Here is an 18,645-nt window from a genome sequence, read left to right as displayed (position 1 = left end):
TGCTTCTTTTTGCTTTCAAAATAAGAAAAGTCAAGGCATGGTACAATGAAAAAAACAAATGCCATTATCTATTAATTTATTCCCTCTGTTTTTCCTAACTGTAACCACTTCTTTACCCTGCCACATTCATAACTTTTTTTTTGTTTATTTTCTTCCCTGCATTTGAGGTCAGCTGAGCTAGCCCATTCCCTCCTTTGTCTGGTAACTTTGGACTCTCGGGTCTCTATTAAGTCAGCAGCCCACAAATTCCCAGTTATCTATTGCCATTGTGAAATTTATTATTTAATATTTTGTTCCTTTCCAACCCTAACCCTGAGGTTCTACATTGTAAACTCTCATAAACTCGCATCTTTCCACAAACTCGGAAAATACATTTACAGTAACTGAAGACCTTTCATGTACACTTGTTCTGCCTGGACAAGTGAAGCCAGGATGGAGGTATGCAGTCAGGATGGAGGTATGCAGCTCTGTAAGCACCCTCTGATTTCTCTACTCTCCTCTTGCTGGAATTCTGCAGGGCATGGGAGCAACACTGCCTTGTTTAAAGAGGCAAACTACTGTTAATGCGAGCAGCAGGGGCCAGCACCTCTGGAAGTGCTGGTTGTGATCCTGGCAGATTTGTCTGCGTGGTTCCTATTTTTGTAATTAGTGTTGGGAGTCTTGTTGCTAGTTTGGAAAGCTGGCAATCAAAACACTGTTCTTTTTATAAAGTAGCTTTGATTTTTGGGTAGAAAGTCAAGCAAGTACTTTTCATCTATCACCAAGATACTCTTGAATTTAAGCTGAATCTAGGCTTGCCTGAATCCAGATCAGGCAGTTGCCAGGACACAGTTACTGCTGCCTGCCTGTCAGTTGGCTCAGTCTGGCTCTGATAGCTTTAGTCCCTCTCTTTAAGAGTATTGTTTACTCCTGGAGTTGATAAAAATCTACGAATTGACTTCTCTTGCATTTCTAGAGATGACTCGCTAGGATGTAATTCTAAAACCATGGGGTAGTGCTGGTACCTGATTAACAGGTGACTTGCATATGTCCCCTTTGGTCTTCAAAGTTGTAAATATGTTGGTGAAATAGTTGTTTTAAAACATTTGCATACTTGACCAGAACTAGTAAAAATATTTCTCTATAATTCCCAAAATAAACAACTGGCATTTGAGAAATTAGAAAGGTTGTTAACTGAGATTAATATTATAATCTAATCTTGCAGTGGTATGATTACTAATTATTGTGAGAGTTGATAGCAAGAAGACAGGTAATGTCTGGGTGTAAACTTAGGAATATTTTTCCCTCTTTCATTGATTCAAGGCTGTTCCACTTTCAGCCCCTAAAAGGTAGTATTTGCTTGTACAGTGCCTTATTTACGAATGCTCATGCCATTGAAACTGTAGGGGATGTGGTTGCCAAATGAAATTTGTCTCTTTAAAGGAACGCTGTCAATCAGTCTAGCTGCCACTGTACTTTGCACAGCAGATGAGGTGAGGCTTAGAGCTTGGTTTCAAAATGACAGCATCCAGCTGAGCTCTGGCATGACACCTTTTCCTTGCACTCTGTGCAAGTGGATCTCAGTGTTGGTCTCTGGCAGGGCTATATCCCTGGAGCTGCTTTACTGGTCTTCTGAGCCTGGGAACTATGGTTGTTTTTTTCAGTCCAAGGCTTGATTTCAAGGCCACCTCAGAATTCTTTCAATAGTTGTACAGCCTCCTTGATAAGCTGATATAGGCTGCTTTGGAAACATGCAAGATGTTTTGAGTGCATGATTGTCAGGAAGGTTAATGCACCAGAATAAATTCTGAGCCCATTCAGATACACTAGATTATTTTGGTATTTTTGTGATATGGTAGCCTTTAAGCCTTTTGTTTCCACCCTCCCTACTCTAGCATGAATACTGTCAATACAATAAAGTAAAATTCATGAAATCACAAAGTACACGCAATTCTTCTGTGTCTGAACCCAGGCTAATTGAATTAGGCAAAGGTAACAGTACTTCTTCCCCTCTGCAAGAGGCTGTGTAAATAGGTTGAGTCAAAGTGCCCAGAACTTGCTAACTCTTCTGAGTGAAAGGACTGATCCTTTAAGACTTAACATTTTAGGAAAATGTTATGAGAAGCATTTAGAGAGAATTCCAACAAAATTGCATCAGTCATGAATAGAATATTGTCCTTCAGAATTTTTTGATACCAAGTAGATGGAAAAAATAAAGGAATAAAACAAGACTACGTATGATTGAAGGCACATAGCAAGTTGAAATTGCTCTGAACTGCAGCTTCCCTGAACTGGCTGTGACATGAATGGAGTACAGATGACAAGCTGGAATCTTCAGTACTGAGACATAGAACAGATGCAGATAATAAGGTGCTGTCATATGAAAAACTATTTTAATTTAAAAGAGTATCTGGTGCATATCCTTGTGCTCTTCACTGGGAATTTCTCCAAACATGAGGAGGGAGCTCAACCCCACCAGGATGATGCAAGCAAGAACACCTTGGCTGCTGAATGGTGGCGCTGTGACATTGAATCGAGACCAAGTCAAGCAGCTGGGCTGAAGATTTGATGGATACATGTGGTTTGATTGACATATTTGGTGTTTCATCCAGTGCTGAGTTCTGAAGATTGCAGTCATTGGAGCAATTGGTGATAAAGCACTGACAACTACTAAAAGGAAAGTACCTGGTAAAACACCTGTGAAGTCACCTACACTGAGCTTTTTCTTTATTTTACAATTATCAAGTGTTTCTTTTACTTTATAGATCTCAGTTGTGTGACACTAGCAGCAATTGGTTGGGAAACTGTTTGCTAAGGAAATAAGCCTCTTATTTTTCACAATTAAAAAACCTGATTCTTGAGTTTACTTTGTAGGAAATTTTCTAGATTCTTCTCTCATACTAAGAAATCAGTTGCCTGCCTTGTTGATTATTTGTGCTAAGAATCATCTTCACAAAGACTCTGGGTTCCTCTGTTGTAAGGCTTCCAAACATTTAGGACAGACTGATTATTCTTAAATTCAAGTCAGTGCTGTTAAGTCCTGTGCCTCCCAGGGAACATCCATGTACTGCTTTATTGTCCAGAGAAATGTTAAATTGGCTGCCTGAATTCACAATGAGATTCCAAAGCATAGGAGCAAAGAATTACAAACTTCTGCATGTGACTTCCGAGTTTTTCTATCATTTCCTTGTGACAATAGGCAGTGGGATCATGACTGGTATTTTTTATTCACTAAAGGTTTTATCATGGAAATCTCACCAAATTGGAGCAGTAAGAACCAGTATACATATAGACTTAATATATGGCCTTATAGTGTGGTACCTTCATACCACTGCAGCTTGGTGACATTTTTTGAAGCGTCAGTGTTTCATGGGAAGGAATATTTTTCCCAACAGGAACAATCTGGTGTTAGTTAAGGTCATAATGAATGCCTAATAGAAGTTTTATCCCTGCAGATCAGCAGGAAACTAAACAAGAAGGAATAAATAATGGAACAAGTGGTAGGACCATCACTCTCTCTTCCAGGGCACTTTGCCCTCTGAGGTATCTGGGTAAGAGCAAGTGTCCCTGTCTTTGGAAATATGTTGCCCACTGCCATTAGTACTTGGGCAACCCTACAAAACCCAAGCAAAATCCAAATGCCAACAGCTGATTCAAGTGTTGTTTAGTTTTGATTTGTCAGGAGACTCAAATAAGTTCTAAGGTAATGGGAAAGTGGCAAAAAACGCCACTGGAAGTATGTCCACCGTGACTCAAGGTCTATAAGCTATGATTTGCTCTTCCTGACACCCTGAACTTGCAGCAATGTCTTTGCACCTGGTCATGTTCTTTGGGTCTAGGCTGGAACTGGGCTCTCCTTTGTCACAAAGGAGTCTTGGGAAGGGCAAACCAAGGCAGAAAGCAGTTGTTGCACAATGGGACTCAGATACTGCTAGAGGGTGAGTGTCCTATCAGAAGCCTTTGAAACTGGGTCTGGTGGCTTGTGAGCCATGACAGCTTAGGTGAGATGGGGGAGGATAGTCCATATCCTGCTACAGAGACATTGTCTGTCTGTGCCTTCTTTCTTATAGGGTCTATGAAGAGAGCAGTAGGCCTTTGGCTTGGTTTTGTGAGGTTACTAGAAGCTAAGAAGAGATAGAAAGAGGGGAATGCATCTCCATATTTTTTTTTTTTTTTTAGCATGTAGGATCAAAAGAAATTCCAAATATTAGACCTTGTCACACAGGACAGTAACAGGATAAAAGAAAAAAAAGAAGTGTATATGCTGGTATATATATACCATATATATATGGTGTGTATATGCTTACTGGTGTACTCCAATGAGAATGTTTACTGGATGTCATAACAAAATACATCTTTAGGCTAAGGAATCTTTTAACAACAGGACCATCAGCACTTATTATTTTAGCAATTTGCTTCAGCTAATGCTTTCAAGATGCATTTCCTGCAAATTAGGAATACACGTGTTACTATGGGAATATACAAAAGGGCACCTATTTAGACAATAATATTTTTATTTCAGGCTCCTTTCACTGTGAATTAAATATAAATGAGTGCTAAAAGATGCCATTTCATACTGTATAAGGCTGATGACACAAATCCTGTCTCAGGGTGGTTTTTATTACTTTTTCATTACAGCTTTTGTAGTTCAAAGACTCCTGTCAGAGCTTTGATGTGGGGAAACCTGCTGCGTTGTCATCTCTGGATACTAAAAGTGCATCACAGGGAATGTAGGTTGGTGCTGAATACCTATTAGCAAAGACTACAAATAAAATCTTCAAGGATTTAATTTTCTTTGTGAAAGATGCAACTATATTAGTTCTCTCTTGTAACAGTGGGTTTGCGGAGTGGGTTTTGGTGGGTTTTTGGTGGGTTTTTGGTGGGGTTTTGCCCTCCCGTGCCGTGGGGGCTGTGCCGCCGCCTGTAGTTCCCGCGTGCCCGCGCAGGGGGCGCTGCGAGCCCGGCGTTCCCGCCCGCAGGCACTGGAACATCCACGGCGCTGTGCGGATGCACCGGGAACACTGGCAGCGCAGTGGGGATGTACAGACTCCACAAACGGCTTAGTTTATTCAGATACCTTCTGTGTATTCCATCCGGGAGGACAACAGACTGCCCATGAGCCAGCGGTGTGCCCTGGTGCCCAAGAAGGCCAGTGGTACCCTGGGGTGCATTAGGAAGAGTGTTGCCAGCAGGTGGAGGGAGGTGATCCTGCCCCTCTGGATCACTAGAGGATCACAGGCCACATCTGGAGTGCTGTGTGCAGTTCTGGGCTCTTCAGGATGAGAGAGACAAGGAGCTTCTGCAGCAGGTCCAGCGAAGGGCTGCAAAGATGTTTAAGGGAGTGGAGCACATCTCTTTAAATACAATTTAAAGCATAACAGTGACAGGACAAAAGAGAATGGATTCAAACTAAAAGATAATAGGTTTAGATTAGATATTAGGAAAAAATGACTACCCTTTACTGAGGGTGGTAAGGCACTGGAACAGGTTGCCTGGAGAAGTTGTGGATGCCCCATCCCTGAAAATGTTCCAGGCCAAGTTGGATGGGGCTTTGAGCAACCTGGTCCAGTGGAAGGTGTCTCTGGCCATTGCATGGAGGCTGGAACTAGATGATCTTTAAGGTCCCTTCCAACCCAAATAATTTTATAGTTCCAAGATATAGTTCTTTTTCGTATAAAGAAATACCTAGAACACACAGAGGTTCTGCTGGAATGTAGCTTTTACTTCACGATGGTGATAGCTTCAGGAGGTCATTTTTGTGGTGGTGGTGGTTAGCAAATTTCCTTATGTAAACCATCCAAAAAATATGGAAAGAAGATGATGGATAAGAAACCATCTGTTGTTTTGATTTATTTTGATCACTAAAGTAAAAATCACATTGCAATTAATAAAAAGTGATGGTTTGTCCCTGTGGCAGATGTGAGCACTCCAGTGTCAAGTGAACACCATGACTTAGCACCTTTAATGCTGTCCCTACTTTTCTGGTTTTTTTTTTGACTGTGCAGCTGCCAGCGCCTGTCTTTAAAGCAAGTGCTCCCACCTTGTTCTCCTGGGAGCTCTGTGGAGTCCGTGCGTCCATTAGCATAGCCATCGAGGATGCGATGCCGTGTTTCTACCAGAAAGGAAGCTGTAGCCAGGTGGGGTTCCGCTTCTACCAGGCAACCAGTGACAGGATGACAGCACCTAGTCTTAAGCTGTGCCAGGGGAAGTTTAGGTTAGACATTAGGAATTTCTTCACCGAAAGGGTCACTAAACATTGAAATGGGCCGCCCTGAGAGGAGGTGTAGTCACTGCCCGTGGACGTATTGAAGGAAGGACTGGATTTGGCACTCAGTGCCACGATGCAGTTGACGGTGGTGCTGTCATGCGTTGGACTCGATGATCTGAGAGGTCTTTTCAAATCTGATTCTCTTTGAGAGTGGCCTCTTCCCAACAGACCCGTGCCGTGGCTGGAGCAGGAGCCCCGTAAGAGCGCTGGCTGGCTGATGGATGAGACCCTCGCTTCCCGCTCCTCAAACACGCGAGCAACGGTAAGACATGGTTTTTCGGCAAGGGGGGGAAGCGGGAAGCGCTGACTTTGTCCGCCGGGACAGCTCGTCCCGGCGCGGGAGCGTGAGAAGCCGAGAGCGCCGCGCCCCCTGCGCTGACCGACCCGCCGGCAGCAGGGCCCAGGGCGCGGGAGGCGCCGCTGGGCGTTTGGGCCGCTCGCAGTTCCATGTGTCCGTCCCGAGCGCGTCTCCATGCTCCAGCTGCTCTCGGGAAGGGAATTCCAGCTCTAGTTGCAGCGCACATCACCAATAGCACCCGGAAAAAAGGATTTATACCGAGGATCGGGAAACGCGGCCAGCTCCCTTCGATAGCTCAGCTGGTAGAGCGGAGGACTGTAGAGGCGCGGCCCGCGGGAATCCTTAGGTCGCTGGTTCGATTCCGGCTCGAAGGAGACGCTCGGTTTTGCCGCGCGGGGGCGGCCCCGCCGTTACTTTCTCACTCTTTTGCCGTCGGGAGCCGCCGCCGTTGCCGCCGGCGCGGGGGCGGCTCGCGGGCGCTCGCGGCGGGGCGTTGCGGGGCCGCCCCGCTCCCCCCGCCCCGGCCCCGTCGCATCGCCCGCCCGCCGGCGCGAGGCGCCGCCCCCTCCCGCCCGGCGCGCGGAGCCGCGTGCGGTCGGCGGCGGCCAATGGGGCGTCAGTCCGCCTGCGCAGATTCAAACGGCGGCTCGCGGGGGGGAGGCTGCGCGCGAGATTCGGGCGGCACCGGCCGAGCGCGCCGCGAGCGCCGGCGGCTGAGCCCGAGCGGCGGTGGCGGCGGCGGCGGCCGGTGCGCGGCGGGGGCCGGGCGGGCACAGGGCAGGGCGGCGGAGCAGAGCGGCCCGGAGGCGGAGGGAAGGAGGGCGGCGGGCGCCGCCGGAGCCCGCGGCAGCTCTGACAGCATCGGAGAGCGAGGCACAGTAGGGGCGAGAAAGGGGCCGCTGCGCGCCCCGACCTTGCGGGCAGCGGCCAGGCCGAGCCATGCCTGACGCGCCGGGGCCGGGCCGGGGCTGAGGGCGGCCGCCGGGGCGCTGCGGGCACCGCGGGGAGCAGCGGGCCCTGGGAGGACTCCTGCCCGGCTGGAGGCATTCTGAGCCGCCGGTGCCCCGCTACGTCCCTGCCCTGCTGTGAGAGAGGGAGCCCGGGCGGCTCGGGGGCTCCGTGCTGCGCCCCGCGGCCGTGGCGGCCCCCCCTATGGTGCGCGCCGAGGATGGCGGAGAGACGGCGCAGGTGAGTGCGAGACCGAGGCGCTCTGCGCTTTCTGCCCCACATCCCCTCCCGGGCAGTGCTACCGTCCACGCCGCCGTCCCGAACCCAGGTGCTCCCCCCGCGCTCCGGGATCCCGGCCAGGTGCTCCCCCCGCGCCCCGGGATCCCGGCCAGGTGCCGCCCCGCCCCTCACCGCTGCTGTCGGCCTCCTTCCACCGCCCCGCTCTCGGCTGTCACTGCCCACCTCCCTCCCCCCTCCGGCCCCCTCGCAGGTATCTCTTCTCTCGGACTTCTGGGCACCACCTCTCGGGTACAAATCCCGCCTTTCCCCTGGCAGCTGCTCTCACTTCTGTGCTTTCGCTCAGGTTGTCCTTGTTTTAACTTACCTGGGCAACTGAGCTTGTCAGTAACAGCTACGTTGTTTTCGCAGTAGCTTTCCGTGCTGGTTATTTTCTTTTTGGAGGAGTAACACTTCTTCCTTTTCACCGCGCAAGTGGCTTTGGCACAGCCTTGATATAAGGTTTGGGCCTGTTGATTCTTTCAGTATGTTCAATGCACCTACTTTTTCTCAGCTGATACGTTCTTTGACTGAAGATCTCACAATCTAGCCTGAAATGTTCCTGAGAGATAATGTTTTGCACAAGAGCTCCAGCAGCTGCCCTAGATGGCTTTCATACATATTTTGTTATATTGATATGAAAATGGGTGTGTCTTTGTTGCTTTGTATTTAGAAGGTGGGTCTTGGAGAACTGTTTTGTCGCTATGGTTATTCTTGCCTTAAATCACTTTCTGGAAAGTTATAAAGAGATGTAAGAGAAGGATTAGGATTGAGAAAGGAAAGGATACTCGGTGAGTTATCTATGGCATCTGGGTTTTGTTGTGAATGCATACTTTTCATTGAATTAGGGGTGGTTTCAAAGTTACACATATTAGAACTGCTTCTGCGTTTTCCTCTGACGTGGAAAAAAATTATAAGAGAATATTTTTCTGCAAAACGGCAACTAAAACAAGAAGGCAATGCATTGGTGTTCTAGTTGTGTAAGTCACAAAGGGCTTTGGTTGCAGATGCTGATGGCTGAAGCTGTCTGTGCTTGGCGGTCTCCAAGAATGGCTTGGAGACAGCATGTTTCTTGGCACTCCTAATCAGCATTTTGCAGTTTAAGAGACTTTCACCTGTGGTATTACACACAGTAGTTTCATTTTTGTCAAGCTTTAGATTGTATTATCTCTCATGGCTGTGGAGTGCTTTGATTTCATGATTGAAAGTACAGTGGGCTGTGGATAGCAGAGGAAGGTTTGGTTAGAGATTGGTAGCCCGAGGCGGATGTTGTGTCAGTGTCTGATGATGGTATCTCCAAAACTATATTATTGAAGCTTTGAGTTTTCATGAAAGTGACTTCAAGACTTTTAGTCTAGGTGTGGAGTAAGGAGAAAGTGTAATTATTTTGCACCAAACGGTATTAAGTTTATCCTTATATTCATTTAAAGTTAAACTGCTCTTTTGTTGCATTTGCAAGCTTGATTTTTTTTCTTTTAATGGTCCTCAACTCAGAATTGCAAGGACAGCTAGCACAGATCTCACAAAATATGTACTTTATTGTCCCACATGCTTTATTTGATGAAACTTGGTGGATGCCTTCCACTTCAGTGCAGTATTTCAGTCGTTTCATAACTGCAAAAGACTTGTCAAATGAACTATAACAACCCCATGTGTTTAAAAATCTTGTCTTTTTAATTGAAAACTTAAAGTAGTAGTCCCACTCATTAATCAGGATTTGATTTATAGTCTATCATAGCACTAGTCTAAACAAGACTCAGGACTAGGTGGTTGTTCAGGTTAATCGAGGTGCAGGAGAGGTTAATGCCTGCTTGGCTGACGGAGGCACCGCTGTGGCTGTGGGACACGAGTGCGCCCGGAGAACTCCCAGAGCCGGGCTCTGAACCGCGGCTGCCTGCGGGGCCCCCACCTGGTCTGGCACTGGTGCTTCTAGCAGTGTCACCGCTGTGTACACGGAGCCCTTCTCTTCTTTTGAATCCCCGTGACTTTTCTCGTAACTGGAGACTGCTCACAAACTAGTTTGCTGTGCAGTGGGTGAGGAGGTCGTGTTGACAAAGGGCTTTACAAGAAGGCCTGATTTTAGTTGTAAGTAAATTGTACGGCCTGCCTGGTATGAAATGGTATTATGAGAAGTGTATTTTGGTATTACAATCCTAAGATAGATCCCTGAAGTTTGTCAAATACCTGTGGACAAAAGAAAAAAGAGGACTTGGTAGGGAGGCAGAAAAAACTGTTACTTCTGTGTTTAAGTTCTGTTTTTTTAAGTCTTATGCCACCTAATGCAAACCTCTTTAAACGTTTGCAGCTTTTTTTTTTTTTTTTTGGTTTTTTTTTTTTTTTTTTTGGTTTTTGAAAGTATGATGAAGAACTTGCTGTTGACCTTCCCACAAGTTGGTTGTCTTGACTTTAAGTAACTCAGCAAAGTTTTAATTTGCTTATGTTTTACTGCTGCATCATGAAGCTAAGTAGGGCAAATGCAGGTGTGGTGTAGGATGTAGAAGCAAGTCTGCAGGAGTTGGGCACTTACTATCCTGTGGTAATGCTTTTGAATAAAGTATGTCCTCGGTGGCTAACAGGAACAGACTTAATGGGAAATAACAAATTATGTGTAAGTGGTTAATCAGCGTGCTGATTGCATGTTCTGGAAGATAATGGAGAGATTGTTCATTGAATCTATTCTTGGGACACCAGCACCGGTTAATTTCATTACTGGGGAAGGGTTTTTTTATACTTTCAATTGAAAAATTGAAGTAATTGTCAAGGATGAGCAGAAATAATTTTTGTTTTGAACCTGAATTTATGATATTTTTATCGTGCTTTGTACCAATAATAAAACGGAGAAAAAATTGCACTGTGAAACTGCTTTTAATTTAAGTGATGTATTTGGATTGGGAGTCCATTCTTTGTGCCTTTGGTGTAATTAATGCAGGGGCACTGCAGCTCTTGTTGTTAGAGCTAGGTTTCCACATGTGTTTGAATTTATGCTAACATGAGTCACTGACACAGAAGTTTAAGCGATGATTCCATGAAACACTTCCCTGTGCCGCCTGTTTGGAAGGCTTTGTTTATGCAGGCTGTGGAGTTCCGCATTTCTCCAGCAGATGGAGCGTGTTCTACGCGGAGTCGCAGACGTACCTGGCTGCTCTGCCCCGCTGGCTCTCTGCTTTGAGGCTCAGCCCTGATGCCGAAGTTATTTATTCTGGAACGTATCTGTCTTCAAAGATTTGTGTCTAATTCCTGTACCACTGAGGCAACGCTTTTAGTCGAGTCAGGAGCCCACTTATAATCTCAAGTTGAGATTTACTTATTTGACATTCTTGTTGTGTTTGTTGTTTCACTTACAGAGGTGGATCATGAATGTATTTTGCAGTCTAAGAAACCACTCTATAAGCTCATTCATGTAAAATAAAGAAGAAAAAATGTACTAGAAATACATGAATCTTAAAAACTGGCTTTTACTTCAGATTTAAATCTTGACTTGGAATGAGTTATCTGTCCAGTGTGTGGCCTTGAAATTAAAATTAATTTGGTACTTCGACATGGTGACCTGCCGGAGGCAGACCTCATGATCATGCAAATCCCATATGTCATTTTAGAACAATAGGTACAGATTGGAAAAAAGCTGCAAGTAATTAGAAGAAAAGGTTATTCAGAGGTATTTTAAACTCTATTTTGATCTTCTTCGCTCATCTGTTGTATTTTGCAGTGAGGAAGACGATGACTTTCAATATATGGATCATGACTATGAAGTACCACAGCAAAAAGGTTTGAAGAAGATATGTAGCAAGGTGAAATGGACCCGTGAGGAGGTAATACCTTTTTTTTTAATTTACCCTGATCCCAACCTGATCTTCTTAGCTCATGAAATATGTTATTATTTAGTATTGTAATGGGGTAGCATGTAAAATTTATGGCCTGAGGTTATGTCTTAACAGGATGAAAGGCTAAAGAAGCTGGTGGAACAAAATGGTACAGATGATTGGGCTTTCATTGCTAGTCATCTACAAGTAAGTTAAATCTCTGTTTCAGCTAAGTTCTCTTAATATTTATTTACTTTGGTCATATGTCTAGCTTGGAAATGAAGTGAAATAGAATCAGAAGGACATAATAAAAACTATTTTAGAGGATTCTTCTAAAACAGACTTGAGCTCTAGCTTAGACTTTGAAGAACCTTATGGGCTCAGTCTTCAGTGATAGTCTGAAATGATCAAAAATACTTTGTTCACACTTGCTATTTGTTTTCATTATGGAATATATATTCCTGTATCTTACTGGTTCCATTACTCATGGTGGCTATATCCACAGTTCACAGGTTGCTTCTGAAGCAGTTAGGAGATTGGGTTGCATCTGAAAGATTGCTTGAAAGGAGTGGGATGAATTTTTTAACTGCCATAGGCAAGGGGCCACATGTGTTTTATTTATTTATTTGTGTGTGTTTGTTGGGTTTTGTGTTTGTTTGGGTTTAATTTTTTTTTACAGTGATGACTGCTTCCCTGATGTAATGGTAGAAAGTACCTACAACTAGAATTGATGGTGTTTGTTTCTCTTCTGAACAAATGTTATAAAATGCCTGCTGTAAAATCGTGGTAGAATATAAGGCTGAAATCACTTCCTAGAAGTGGTATTGAATATTGAATATTAGAGATCAAAAAATTACACCTCCTTCTACCTTTGAGGTTCTTACAATATTGTGTGGGATTATGTAGTTGTATGAAATTCCACTGTAAGGTAAAAAAGGACTTGAATTCTAAATGCTGAACAACTATAACTTTGCATTGTTCTCATCAAATTTCTGTGCAACTGTGATGCTTCTGATTTTTTTTTCCAAGTGCCAAAATATAGATATCAGATAATATAGTCAAAGCTTCTAAATTTAAGTCATGCATAAACAAGTCCATATTCCTTACATGAACATTATAAAAATCAGTGAAATGAGTGGATGGCAGAGAAGAATCAAAAAGCTTTTATATTAAGCTGTTTGAAAATATATTTGGTGATACTGATATGCAGGTGTAATATGGAGTTGCATTTAACAGATCTAACAGTTTAGTAAAAAATTCTTCAGCTGAAAACAAATACTTCTGGAGACAAAAAAAAACTGTTGTTCAGCTGGGCCAAAGTGAGGTTGAAAAATGTTCCCCAGTTATCATAGGAAATGTGCATAATCAGGTGCCTGCTGCAGAATCATTGATGTTGGAAGGAATTTCTGCAGGTCATCTGGTACACAGCCCCTGCTCAAGCACGGTCAGCTGGAGCAGGCTACCCAGGACGGGGTTTGGGTTTGATTATCTCCATGGATGGAGCCTGCACAGCCTTTTCAGGTGACCTATTGCAACAGCCAAATAATAGAGGCTGGCATAATTCACACTTACCTTGTTACTGATGGCCTTTTGCTAGGAAAACCAAGGGTAACTTGAATTGTAAATGTCCTCAAACTGCTGTGCTTTTAAACCCTCATTTCTTTGCTGGACTAGGCACAGGTAAGCCTTCCCTCCATTCTGCCTGAAAAAAAGTGAAGCTGGCTTCAAGGTCAGTCTCAAGAGAGAGAGTGTAGCTTGTAATCGCTTTTGATTTTTTTTTGTGGCTAAGGCAGACTGAAGCAATTATATTGTTTCATTCCATCATTTGTTTTGCTCTTCTCTCCAAATTGTATTATGATTTCAGAAACGTCTGGAAGATAAAAGCACTAAAAGGCCACAATTTAAAATGTTTTTTGTCCAAATGGTAACAGCTATTCTTTATTGAGTCAATCTTTTACAGCTTGTCTTCGACAGGAAATGGTGATGTTTTGTAAAAAACTGTAGCGTGCTTTTAATCATACAGTTACTACTTGTGATTAGCTTGAAGGTACTGTGAACAGTGTAATTTCAGGTGTTAGTGTTATGGGTGTTTTTTCTGGTCTTGCAGACTGCTGCTTCATTAATTTCATCTTAGCATGGTAACACCTTTACTGGGTAGACAAGACAAGCAAAACCTTGCAATTGATACTTTCTATTCAGCAGCTTGCACTGAAGCAAGTAAAAAATTATGTCCCAGTGTTAAAAAAGTATGCTGTTCTAGGGCAGGCTCTTACCTGAATATTTCTAAGCATTGGACCAACCCTTTCATATAGACAGTTTTTAGGAGGCTAAGTGAAGGTTTCTTCTCTTTCATAACTGGGAACAATATTTCAAAAGATCCTTAGTGAAGCTACAGAAAAGCACCATCTGTCCTGACAGGCAAAAACACTGTTGTTTAATTAGTATATGTTAACTAAATTTGATCTAAACCTGTTTTCCTTAACACTCTAGTAAAGAGCTGAGAATACATTCATGTGGGATTTAGCAAAAAGTGTGCTCTTTTATTTGAAAGAAAAAGTATTTTCTTAAAAATTTTCTCCCCTTATTTAAGTTATAGATAATGTCAAAAATAGATCAACCACAAAGATCAGAGAAAGTGTGGAGTAATGAGGACAAAAATAAATACAAATTTTTCTTCACAGAAGAGTAAGTTCTGAATTTGATTATCAAGTTAGTACATTGAAGTAATTAGATTAGAGCTTCATGCAAGCTTGTTTTTTTTTCCCCAAAGAAGAGTTTTTTATAAGCAAATGGAATAAGACATAATAAGGGAGAATTTAACTATTATACTTAGCACAAATTTCTAAATAAGTCTTTTAATTTGAAGTAAGCTAATAATTCATGCTAGAATGTATTTACAGCTTCATGTATTTGAGAGTTTGACAGCTACACTGCTCTTCTAAAACTGTTTCAGAATCGTTCAGATTTTCAGTGCCAGCATCGATGGCAGAAGGTACTAAACCCGGAATTGATTAAAGGTCCCTGGACAAAAGAAGAAGATCAGAGGGTAACAAAAACTATTTGATACTCTGTGCTTTAATAAAATTGGCATATGACTGCTAAGAATGTGTACTTTTTTAAAGTTCCATTCCCATGTAATTGATGTCTGATGCATCTTGTGACATGGATACTTTTATTGCATTATGATGTATGAGAAGAAAAAAATTCTCTCTTAAGTAGATGGAATGTCAGGTCTGCTCATGCATTTAATTTCCCATTTGTGAGATTGCTGACTGAATTATTCTAGCTTACCAAGTAGGGGGAGATTTCTTTGTAGCTCTAAAGATCAAAGGTCTCATTTACATCTTTTGTTCCTCAACTCCACCAGACTTGAAGGGTTTGGGAATAAGGGAAATTATTTAATTACCTACTGTTACAACCCTGAGATCAGCCCATTTGGTTAGAGCATAGTGCTAATAATGCCAAGGTTGTGAGAGTGATCCCTGTATAGGCCATTGGACTCGATGATCCTTCTGGTTTCTTTTCAGCTCAGAATATTCTGTGAAACCATTTCTTTGTGTAAAGAAGCTATCAGTGTTTTAGGCTCCTTTTTCACCTCACTGTTGTTAATCCATACTGTAGCCTTTTGCCTGCACAACCTGGACTGCCTGGTAGGGAGATGCAAATACAGCTTTCTTGTGGTATTTCAAACTGGTTTCTTGATTGTACTGTTAAAAACTGTTTTAAGATATTTTAAACTACTGTTTGTCAATTTATTAATATGGTCTTCCTAATCTATTTTTTTTACAGTTCTCATTAGTCTTTTAAGGAAAAGCTTCTACTTTGTAAAAACTCCCCACTTCCATTCCATTTCTAGATGCAGAGGTGTGGGTCTTCCCTTGTAGAAATATTGTTGAAAATAGAAAAAAAAAAAAAAAAAGTTTATCTGTTTCATTTTTGGCCTTTGCTAATGTCAGCTTATGCAGTGGGTGATAGAAAGGAAACTTCCAAGTGAATGTTTTCATCAGTATACACTTATATTCTAAATGCAGAGAATTTTGAGTTAGTAATTTTTTGATTTCTTGAAAAATCATTTTTAAACCCCCAAGTCACTGTCTGCCTCCTTAGGCCTAATATCAGCTGCCTATTATAAAGCTATTCTAAAATGTGTGTTCATCCGTGTTCTCAGCCTTTGATTAGGTAAATTAGGTTTTGAAATTATAATGTACTTTCATCTGTATTGCAGGTTATTGAATTAGTTCAGAAGTATGGTCCAAAGCGCTGGTCTCTAATTGCAAAACACCTGAAAGGAAGAATAGGCAAGCAATGCAGAGAAAGATGGCATAACCATCTCAATCCTGAGGTAAAAAAGTCTTCGTGGACAGAAGAAGAGGACAGAATAATCTATGAAGCTCACAAGCGTTTGGGAAACCGATGGGCTGAAATAGCAAAACTTCTTCCTGGAAGGTGCTTTGCAACTCTGTTTGTGTTAAATGTTGGAATATGAAAAGTGCTCATCTCAGTACCCTTTTCAAATTAGACAGCATCTGCTGAGGCTTACATCAAAACATAGTTATCTTGATAGATGCTAAAAATCTTTCGCATTTGACCTGTATTCTTAAAAAGACATAAAACCCATAGAAAGAGCTTTAACGGTTTGAGGGTGTCTTCAGATTCCTCCTGATCATTTAAAAACCCTCTATAATAGAGCTGAACTGAATTAACTGCAAGCAGTAGAAGAAAAATGATTTGATATCAATCTTGATCTCAAAGTGCCTTCATTAATATGCATTTGAGGGTGACTTTCCTGATTTAAGATCAGATTTTTTTTTTTTTTTAATGTAGCACTTGTTGAACTGGACACTTGTAAAAGAAAATCTTAGGAACCTTCAAAAGTCCAGACTTAGGAGTCATGCATTGCAAAGTTAGTTGGTTATCATGAAGTCTCTAAGTTAAGAATGAATTGTATGCATTGTTTGCCTTATATTTTTTCAAGTTTCACTGTCAGTTTCTGTGGTTGTGGAAAACAAAATTTTAGTGTGTGAAGAGTTGATTGAAATAATTTTACCTTGTACTGTTAACTGAAATTTAGTGTTAAGCTGTCCCTTTCTGAACTCAGTTTGTGTGTTCAAGAGGTAACTGTCTAGCTGTGCCTGAGGAATGTCAGCATTTGTAACCTTGGTGTAATGAGGGATGTGCGCTTAAAAATTTTAAGTTTTGATGAAGTGCACAATCCATGGCTCACAGTAAATCCTTTGGAGGAATGACAAGAGATTGGGTTGCATCTAAATAGAATTTTGGAGAGGGAAGATTAGTTTGACAGAAGAATTCCTATTTACTAGCTTGTTTGTTGTCAATGAATCTGACACTCTTAGCTAAAGACTGCTAAATATCATAGACCTAGAAGATCTGTAGAGTCCAAAACTACTGGGATGAAAAAGAGGAATAGTTCTTGGAGTGACCTTAAATGAAGAATGGGGCTTTAACCAATTTTTGTTTCTGTGTACCTCTGCCTAAGGCTAGGAATAATAATGCTAGTGTTTTAGACAGTAATGCAGTCATAGTCTACTCTTGCCTTAATGTTTGTTTAGTGTTAGGAGTGATTTCAGCCTGCTTGTCAAAATGCCATGCCTGTTTTGTCCTATCCACGATCAAGGGCATGAAGAGGTAGTAGGATGTTGTTCTACAAAGCTGCACATAAAATGCAGAGTGGGAGTTGCAGGCTGTCAATTTTAGAAGAGATGTCTTCCAGTAGCAAACACCAGCCAAAGTGTCTTTATTATGCTGTGTGACAGTGCGGTGATTTTCTTAGCTACACATAACTGCAAATTTATAGCAGAAGGGTAAATAACTATGTGTTCATTAAATTATTCCAAGTATCTAAGAAAAAGGGTTCTTCATCATGATTATAGTCAGAACCAAGGCTTTCTCCTTTTCTGCTTTTAATTTCCGGCACACTTGAAGTTTAGTAGAAGGAAATTCTAGAAAGAGTAGCTTTCTAGTCATTATGCCAAAACCCTACTGATAACAGAACTTCTGGTCTAAGCTGCTGGAGCTTTCTGGATTTGTGGCTTCAGATTAACCTACTGTACAAACCCTGTTAATTGTATCATATATTAAATTTTGAGATATGGAAACGAGTCACTGTTTTATGCTTTCATTTTAGGACTGATAATTCAATTAAAAATCACTGGAATTCAACAATGCGAAGAAAAGTGGAACAGGAAGGATATTTGCAAAGTGTTATAAAGTCTGAAAGTGCTAGTTCTGCTGAACTTCAGCCCCAACCTTGTCTGACTATGGAACACTTGCACACTCAAAATCAATTTTATGTGCCTGTTCAGACACATGTAAGTTCAAAATTTAGAATAATAAATATTTCCCTATTTCAGATAATTGATTTGGTTTGAAACAAGAAACATATTGAAAGACTGAAGATTTGTTGACTACTTTTGTGATTTTATGGCAACTCAGGATTTGTAAACCATAAAATTATTTATGTATAATAAACTAGAGATAATTTTATATTCTCATTTTCTTGAGGGTTTGTAAAATGTTTTACGTCTTTTTAGATTCCAGCATATCAGTATGCCTCACCAGAAGGCAGCTGTCTAGAACATGCTCCATCTTCTTCCAACATAGTTCAGGTAAATTGTTAGTAGCCTTCATAAAATAAAGAGAATTTACTGCATAGTATTATTCAGTAAAATGAAAAGATGTGTGTCTTCAGAATGTCTGTTAGTCTTTGTTATTCACCTAAATTTATATAGATTCCTCTGTAAGTAAGCTTGCTAGTGTAGTTGGTAGTTTTAAGTAGGAAAAATGAAGCTCTTTCTATATCCCAGAAACATGATGTTTGTGCTTATTTCTGACAGCAATATGGCTTAAAACATAGTCTACATGTTAAATCTTGAGGCTAAATTGTGACCTATATTAGTATTACCTAGCTTATGAAAGGTTTAAAGACAAGACTTTACAATTTACATATATGTAATAAATATAACCCTATCTGAAAAACCCAGCTTTACTGTGACTTACACTTCTGGCTATGCTTTTTTGTTCTCATTAGGTTTTATTTCTTTCTCACTGATAAACAT

The 18,645-nt window shown here is 41.8% G+C and overlaps 1 protein-coding gene and 1 non-coding gene across 7 annotated transcripts in view; both read left to right on the top strand.

Annotated features, from left to right (window-relative positions):
- The first annotated feature begins 6,829 nt into the window (after window positions 1–6,829).
- TRNAY-GUA (transfer RNA tyrosine (anticodon GUA)) lies at window positions 6,830–6,919 on the top strand. Its single transcript is given in 2 exon segments — window positions 6,830–6,866; window positions 6,884–6,919. It is a non-coding gene; the product is annotated as a tRNA-Tyr (tRNA).
- Window positions 6,920–7,417: 498 nt separating this feature from the next.
- The window catches only part of MYBL1 (MYB proto-oncogene like 1), a 63,557-nt gene continuing 52,329 nt past the window's right edge, over window positions 7,418–18,645 (top strand). For 4 of the 6 annotated variants that reach the window (XM_053974195.1, XM_053974209.1, XM_053974202.1 and 1 more), the window contains exons 1-7: window positions 7,631–7,733; window positions 11,476–11,578; window positions 11,705–11,776; window positions 14,523–14,615; window positions 15,795–16,015; window positions 17,715–17,898; window positions 18,121–18,195. In XM_053974195.1, coding sequence (XP_053830170.1) covers window positions 7,714–7,733; window positions 11,476–11,578; window positions 11,705–11,776; window positions 14,523–14,615; window positions 15,795–16,015; window positions 17,715–17,898; window positions 18,121–18,195 — 768 coding nt within the window. In that variant the 5' untranslated portion in view covers window positions 7,631–7,713. Of the gene's footprint in view, window positions 7,734–11,475; window positions 11,579–11,704; window positions 11,777–14,522; window positions 14,616–15,794; window positions 16,016–17,714; window positions 17,899–18,120; window positions 18,196–18,645 lie in introns of all 6 variants that reach the window. The other 2 variants (XM_053974223.1, XM_053974231.1) reach the window with 1 other exon arrangement.

This window comes from Vidua macroura, chromosome 1, assembly GCF_024509145.1.
Source record: "Vidua macroura isolate BioBank_ID:100142 chromosome 1, ASM2450914v1, whole genome shotgun sequence".
NCBI classification, from domain to species: Eukaryota; Metazoa; Chordata; class Aves; order Passeriformes; family Viduidae; genus Vidua; species Vidua macroura.
The sequence above is the reverse complement of the archived record's forward strand: the minus strand, read 5'-3'. Positions and strand labels throughout refer to the sequence as shown.